The sequence below is a fragment of the Triticum dicoccoides genome, chromosome 5B, assembly GCF_002162155.2.
Source record: "Triticum dicoccoides isolate Atlit2015 ecotype Zavitan chromosome 5B, WEW_v2.0, whole genome shotgun sequence".
Lineage (NCBI taxonomy): Eukaryota > Viridiplantae > Streptophyta > Magnoliopsida > Poales > Poaceae > Triticum > Triticum dicoccoides.
Window position 1 is genome coordinate 681,587,577 of NC_041389.1, and position 8,076 is coordinate 681,595,652.

At 45.0% G+C, this 8,076-nt stretch overlaps 2 protein-coding genes across 2 annotated transcripts; one reads left to right on the forward strand and one right to left on the reverse strand.

The window, feature by feature from the left end:
* The first annotated feature begins 60 nt into the window (after window positions 1-60).
* Window positions 61-3,002, forward strand: LOC119312589 (GDP-mannose transporter GONST1-like). Its single transcript, XM_037588325.1, has 9 exons — window positions 61-289; window positions 401-590; window positions 750-889; window positions 985-1,114; window positions 1,256-1,354; window positions 1,582-1,736; window positions 2,158-2,274; window positions 2,434-2,531; window positions 2,638-3,002. Exons 1-9 carry the CDS (start codon window positions 81-83, stop codon window positions 2,685-2,687), a joined length of 1,188 nt encoding a protein of 395 aa, XP_037444222.1. The 5' UTR covers window positions 61-80; the 3' UTR covers window positions 2,688-3,002.
* Window positions 3,003-3,180: 178 nt separating this feature from the next.
* Window positions 3,181-3,874, reverse strand: LOC119312590. The gene has a single exon (XM_037588326.1). It carries the CDS (start codon window positions 3,772-3,774, stop codon window positions 3,412-3,414), a length of 363 nt encoding a protein of 120 aa, XP_037444223.1. The 5' UTR covers window positions 3,775-3,874; the 3' UTR covers window positions 3,181-3,411.
* Window positions 3,875-8,076: the final 4,202 nt, after the last annotated feature.

Below are 8,076 nucleotides of genomic sequence, written 5' to 3' on the forward strand. Positions count from 1 at the left end.
CTCCCCCCACCACCACCAAGCACCACCCCCGCATTTCTTCCCCGGCCGCTGAGGTTTGCTTCCTTCCGGGCCCGGTTTCCATGTCACTGGACCACAGCCCCACCGGCTCCCTCGTCGTGTACGGCGATGACATCGAGGAGGCCATGTCCCCCAACCGGAGCGTCGCCGCCGTGGCCGTCAAGGACGGCGACGCCTCCGTGTACAAGATCATCCACGGCTTCCTCAAGCAGAAGAACAACTCCATCATCAACGTCGCCGCCAGCGTCGCCCGGAAAGCGGCCTCCAACAAGTACGTAACGCGGTAGCATCTGTCGCTCGGTTGAACTTCGTCATGGATATCAGCTTCAGAGACAGACGAAGAGATGGAGCTGACCGACTGGTTTCGCGCTCTGTTTCGCAGGCTGTCGAGGAAGACTTCGGATGTTTTCGACACCCTGATTCAGCAGCAGCAGAGCAGGCTGGGGAACAAGACCGGGCCTCTGCTCTCCGGGATATCCTACTGCATAGCCTCTTGCAGCATGATATTGCTCAACAAGGTGGTTCTCTCCAGCTACAACTTCAATGCCGGCATCTCACTCATGTTGTACCAGGTAATCAGTTTGCTTGATACTATCTCTGAGTTGAACCATTCTCAAGTAGTAACTTCATAGCTCGATACTGGCATATGTGTACGCATATGAGATGTGGTGATTGCGCTGACAAGTTATCATCGATTCATCATTGAGCTGATCATGACCACTTTGGTTCAGAATCTTATATCTGTGGTCATTCTTGTGGCACTCGAGTTCTTCAGCGTAATTTCAACGGAAGAACTGACATGGAAGTTGATCAAAGTCTGGATCCCAGTTAATCTCATTTTTGTTGGAATGCTAGTAACCGGAATGTACAGGTGCGTCCTGCTTAAATGTGTAATTTCTACAATCTTCTTACAAAAAAATTGGCCTAACCTTCTTTTTTCCCTCTTCTTTGTATCATTTTTTTCAGTTTGAAGTACATAAATGTTGCCATGGTGACGATATTAAAGAACATGACAAACATTTTAACAGCCCTAGGGGAAATATATGTTTTCAGGAAGGGTCAGAACAAACAGGTTTGGGCTGCCTTGTGCATGATGGTAAGTCCTTTTCTGCTAGGCATGTCCTTCATTTTTCTTCCAAGCATCAGCTAATGATTTCATTACTGAACCGATTTAAGAGTGTAACAGCAGACTAACATGATCGATGACCTCAGTGTACTTTCTCTGTTTTTCTTGCAGATTGTATCAGCTGTATGTGGCGGTATGACAGATCTTTCTTTCCATCTAATTGGTTACACTTGGCAGATTTTGAATTGCTTTCTGACGGCAGCCTATTCGGTTAGTTCATTTTGCGCATAAAGATGCCTCTTTAGTATTTACAGATGTATGTGAACTGACCAATACTATTGTGGGGCATTTGAAATCTTGAAGTTAAGTTGTTTGGTCGATCCATATTAGATTATAACGCCATTGGCAATACCGAAACTTCGTTTAACCTTGGATTAATTGTATCGATTTCAGAGGCCTTCTTTGACTGATCGCTAACATATGGTTTCTTATATCAGCTTACACTGAGACGCCTGATGGACACGGCCAAACAATCAACGAAATCTGGTTCCCTCAATGAAGTTTCTATGGTGTTACTTAACAATGCGCTCTCGATCCCTTTCGCGGCCATTTTGATTATTGTCTTCAATGAGTGGGAATACGTTTATCAAACGTAAGAGCTTAATCGTACTCCCTATCTTAACCATACATAAAAGCAATACAAACTTATTATGATGTGCAGCAAACTCTTATTTGTTCAGGACTGATTATTCTAGAGTATGTTAACATTACTAACTTGCCCAGAAGTAGTTATCATGCACTACTTTGCCATTTATGCAAGTCATGTATCTTAGCATATTAAAAACTCACTTTGTTCTGCCCCACTTTGAAATTTAACTTGTCTCAGACGTTTTGGGTTTGCTCGCTAAAGAAGCTATCTCTGTAACCAACCTTAACATGCAGTCAGATGAAATGGAAAAATCAAAGAGTTTTCCAGTATTACCCATTAATATTTATTTTCTTTCCTCGAAAGATGGCTTGGGGCTCTGCCCTTGCACTAACCCTTAATGTGTTCTTCTTCATGTCATCTGCAGCGAAGTTATTAGAGAGCCCATGTTCTGGGTTTTTGCCACAGCCAGCGGGTTGTTAGGACTAGCGATCAGCTTCTCATCCGTGTGGTTTTTACAGGAGACTGGCCCAACAACTTACAGGTGAGATGATACTACTAACTCAATTCCTTCTTCAAAGTGCCCACGGAAATGCTTGCATTTCGCAAAAAAAAAAAATGCTTGCATGACAAAAAAGTATTACAATAACTGTAACACCATCAAAGTTCTTGACATGTTGATAATCATTCCTCTCCTTTTTAGTCTTGTTGGCTCACTAAACAAGATACCCATTTCGGTCGCTGGTGTCTTGCTATTCAACGTCCCTGTTAGCGTGGAAAATTTGTTCAGCATAGTTTTCGGTGAGTATTTTCTTTCATCAAGTGTTGAGTTATGCCGCATGTTACCTCGCTACCCCAAGAGTATCCCTGATTGATATGGTTTTCTACTCGATCTCAACATCTGCAGGTCTTTTCGCTGGGATATTCTTCGCAAAGGCAAAGATGTCCAAGTCCTAATGCTCATTTGCATGGCGTGACTGTAACACGAAAAGGTTGCACGGCAAGGCCTCCTATCAATCAACTGTACAGATATATGATCAGAGTCCGTTTGACCTTGTCGAGTCGATCGGGATTTCGTGAAACATTCTGTTTATTCTTTCCCAGATTTGTTTCATAACTGTGTCAAGCATGCATGCAGAAGGCAGTTTGCAAGACTTGCCACAGACTCTATCCAGTTGTTGATCTCTGCTCAAGAAGTTGAGCAGGACAACCATACAAAATAAAGGGAAAATATTTGGCCATTTCAACACTGGGAATTTGTTGTTGGTGTGACCCAAGAGCTTCCTCTGTTCCTCTCTCTGATTTTTTCAGTTTGTTAATCGCTGTAAATAAATTGGAATATCACAGCCAACCAATCTTTGGCTATGATTTAGATATATGTACGGACATGGGTACATATAAAGGTTGTCAGTATTGGGATCTTAGCAAAGCAAGCTTAACATGGGTACAATACAACATGCACATACTGAGCCTTTGAGAGAAATTACTCCAGAAGTTGTGTGAAGAAGAATACAAATCTATAAGGCATCACAGCAAGAATCGTTTGAGTAGTCACACCGCGTGTACGTACATATATGCAGATCTCTGCGATGTTTTTCATGGAGTTACAGCAATAAATCGAGCTATGAGATCGAAGCACGCACCCAAGCGCGCGCCTACGTATTAGGCGGGCTGGTTCAGCCTAGCCTTTCTTGGCGAAGAGGCCGCCGAGGTTGAACCCGCCGCCGCCCTCGCTGTCGGCCGCGGGCTTCTTGCCGGCGGTGGTGCCGCCGGCCTTCCTGGAGGCGGTGCCGCCGGCGGAGGGCGCCGGGCCGTCCACCTTGTTGAGCAGCGGGTTGGTCTCGATGAACTCCTGCTCGTCCTTGACGATGGCGCTGACGATGAAGTCCAGGATGCTCTTCTCCTTCTTGGCCGGAGCCGGCGTGCCCCTCGTCGCCGCCGGCACCGCCAGCCGCGTCCGCTGCGGGCGAAGGCTCGTCCTCCCCGCCGTCGACGACGCCGGCGCCACGGCCGCCACGCTGCTGCCGAACCCCACAGACGCCATTGCTAGCTACTGGCTCTCCTGGATTTCTCGGCGATTCTTGGCGGCGATAGATATGGATGTATGGTGGGACTGTTGAACTTGGTGAGGGTGGCGATCGGGAGGCGGGCGGGTGGCCATATATGCGTGGGAGGCAGGGACGCGATCGGGAGGGGATGGTGGCCACAGGCGGCTTATCCGCACCTACGTATGCGTGCCACGGTGCCAGCCACCGGCGGGTGGGGTGCACTGGCCGTGCGTCCCGCGAGAGGTCGGCGTGGGCTCGGCACAAGCGCGAGTGGCAGGGATCGACTCGGTTGTAGGGCCAGCGTTGCTTCGTCTCTTTGCCGTAAAAAAGTCACAAAAAGATCCCAAGCCAAATGACGACGTATATGCATGCAATATTTTTTGCGGGAATATAAATGCAATACAAACCAATCCGCACGTCCAAAGTTCAATCAAACACGACTGAATCATGAACAAAAAACACAAATCCAGCTGTGAAATGGAGATGTGGGCCCCTTTGACCTGTTCTTGTTGACTAGGCAAGCTTTGACATGGGCCCACGTGTAAGCGAGAGGGGGAGAGGGGGTTGGGAGAGATTTTAATCCTTTCTTTTTATTATGGGGGCCCCACATGTAAGTGAGAGAGAGAGATAGCGGGTTGGGAGAGATTTTAATCCTTTTCATTTTTCTGGGAGCTCACATGTAAGTGGCATATGCAGAGAGGGGTAAAAAACATCCAGAGAATGTCTCATAGACGGTCAAAACCCTTTAACCGGATAGAAACAACACACAAAGGCATTTCTACAAGGATACTTGAGCAAGAGCAAATTTGAGCATAGTAAATGTCGGTGGTAGGTTCGAGTTATGGGCAAAAATAAAAATTGTCACATGCCATGGTTGGCTCTCCAATACATTGGAGAACAATCGCATGGCTACATGGGTATAGCAGCAATGCTTGGCTGGGAATTTATGCTAGGGCCCAGGGGTGGAGCTTCACTAGCTAGGGCCCAGGGGGCATAGCACCCTACCCTCAGGAAATTATGTGAAATACCGTTAACTGTTAAGCTATTTTTTAAAAGATTGTGAAAGTTTAAGCAGAATTTGTCCTTTTGCCCCCCTCAACTCTTCTTTACCCCCTCAACAATCGCTATCGAGCTCTGCCACTACTTCTGATCATGTCTTTTGTGTATTAGAGCATCTACATTGATCAAATTCTTACAAAAGGCAAAATGCCATACTGGTATGCTAACTTTTAAGAAAAACTTTTCAAGAAAATACACAAGTTACTGTTTTGAGTCTCATAAATTCTGGACCACTTAGTTCCTACGTGATATGCACATTCCATTTATTAGTAAGGGTGGAAAGTGGCAGTGGGTCATATTCAAAGAAACACCTATATGGCAACTAAATGTGTCCGAGTTAAAAAAATGTTACAGGGTTCAGTGTATGATCAAAGTTACAGGGTTCATTTCAGATAATATTACAAACTATATTTTGGAACAGAGGTAGTAAATCATAAATGAGACATGGCAACTAAAAGTGATGTGATGACAAGGTCCAATTTACTCTTTAGATCTATTTTCTTTTTCAAACATAAGGTCTCCTTTGGTTCATAGGATATGAATATCAAATGAATAGGAAATCATAGGAAGTGAGACACCATAGATGTCATTTCATGCATATGATAGAAATTTTTCAGTGAGTCTAGGTTAATGTTTTTTTCTTTGAAATGTGAAGAAAGAAGGATTGCTTCCTATACTACATAGTAACAGAAATCTATTCTTACAAACCAAAAGGCTCCAAAGTAACTTTTCCTAAAAAATTCCTATCCTCTAGAATTTCTACAAAATTCCTGTAAACCAAAGGACACTTAAACGCTCAACGTAACAATGCCAAGTTTCCCATCTTGAAAAGCAACACAAGGGGAGGACCGCCTTTCTAACGTGCCCCAACAACGTTGCGTGCACGTCGTATCATTCCTAGAGGCCTTGCTTTTGGAGAACATTCTTGTAATCCTTTCTTATTTCTGAAAACAAGCTTTCCAGCTTCAAGATTCTCTCTCTCTCTCTCTCTCTCTAGGATTTCTCGCAAAACACCTTGTTGGTGGAGCGCTCCGATGTCTGGATTTGATCTGACATCTCTGCCCCACCGTGGACCCCGTGACCGTCATCCAGGAAGCGCATGTGCGATGACAATGGGGTGTAATCGTTGTTGCCGAGCCGCGCGACCTCGAAGCTCGGCCAAGGTCGCGCGACGTGTGGTTGCAGGTGTGATGTGGGCAGTGAAGGTGTGGCAGGGCCGCTCTTTTGTTTTCATCGATATATTTGTATTTTTTTTATTTCTCAATGAGAGGGCAGTTGTTCTTTCGAGTATCCGTGTAGGTAGCCGGTGCCCATTAATAAGTGCTCGACACAAGAATAGCCTGTCGTACATATCAAAATAAGATCAACGAAATAAAAATTACAGGCAAACTTTTAGAATGGTTTATGAAAGTTTGAGTCTACAAAAATTAAAAATATGCCGATAACATTTTCAAGAAAATTATATACATATGCTACTACATTTTTCAGGCCATATATCATCAAAGCTTTTACACAAAAGAATGCAAGTACATATTTCATTAACCAAAACTCATAAACATTTCGAATTTGCATATGCTATAATCGATGTGTGTTTTCTAGATAATAATTTTGACCAAAGAAATTGAAGAAAATATGCCATAGAGGCAATAATAAAGTTGTTATTTTAGATTTCCTTATTCATGATAAAGGTTTATTATTCATGCTAGAATTGTATTAATCGGAAACCTTAATACTGAATACATAAACAAACAACATGTCCCTAGTGAGCCTCTACTAGACTAGCTCGTTGATCAAAGATGATTGAGGTTTCCTAACCATGGACATGAGTTGTCATTTGATAACGGGATCACATCATTAGGAGAATGATGTGATGGACAAGACCCATTCATTAGCTTAGCATAATGATCGTTCAGTTTTATTGCTATTGCTTTCTTCATGTCAAATACATATTCGTTCGACTATAAGATTATGCAACTCCCGGATACTAGAGGAATGGCTTATGTGCTATCAAACATCACAGCGTAACTGGGTGATTATAAAGATGCTCTACAGGTATCTCTGAAGGTGTTTGTTGAGTTGGCATAGATTGAGATTAGGATTTGTCACTCTGAGTATCGAAGATGTATCTTTGGGCCCTCTCGGTAAATACACATCATAAGCTTGCAAGCAAACGACTAAGGAGTTAGTCACGAGGTGATGTATTATGAAACGAGTAAATAGAATTACCGGTAACGAGATTGAACTAGGTATGAAGATACCGATGATCGAATCTCAGGCAAGTACATGCCGATGGACAAAGGGAATAACGTATTTTGTCATAACGGTTCGACCGATAAAGATCTTCGTAGAATATGTGGGAGCCAATATGAGCATCCAGGTTCTGCTATTGGTTATTGACCAGAGAGGTGTCTCGGTCATGTCTACATAGTTCTCGAACCCGTAGGGTCCGCACGCTTAACATTTGATGACGATATAGTATTATATGAGTTATGTGTTTTGGTGATCGAATGTTGTTCGGAGTACTGGATGAGATCACAAACATGACGAGGAGTCTCGAAATGGTCGAGAGGTAAAGATTGATATATAAGACGATGATATTCGAACACCGGAAGTGTTTCGGAGGACATCGGGTACATATCGGTTCACCGGAAAGGGTTCCGGGCACCCCCGGCAAAGATATGGGCTTAATAGGCCAAAGGAAGGGACAAACCAGCCCACAAGGGGCTGATGCGCCCCTCCACCAGGCCGGCCAGCCCTAGGAAAAGGAAAGGAGGGAGGGCAAGCCCCTCCTTCCTTCCCCTCCTCAAGGGAGAAAGGAAGGGGGGGCGCCACCTCCCCCTTCCTTCCCCTGGCGCCTATACAAGGAAGGGGGAGGGGGCGAACCAGGGCAGGAGCCAAAGTGGGATTCGGCCCCACTTGGGGCACCCCTTGGCCTCTTCCCTCTCCCTCCAACCTATATATATGAGGAGGAGGGGCGCCTAGAACACACCAGACAATTGCCTAGCCGTGTGCGCCCCCCCTCTCCACAGTTTAGTCCCTCGGTCATATTTTCGTAGTGCTTAGGCGAAGCCCTGCGGAGATCACTTTACCATCACCGTCACCACGCCGTGCTGACAGAACTCATCTACTACCTCGACGTCTTGCTGGATCAAGAAGGCGAGGGATGTCACCGAGCTGAATGTGTGCAGAACTTGGAGGTGTCGTACGTTCGGTACTCGATCAGTGGATCGTGAAGAAAG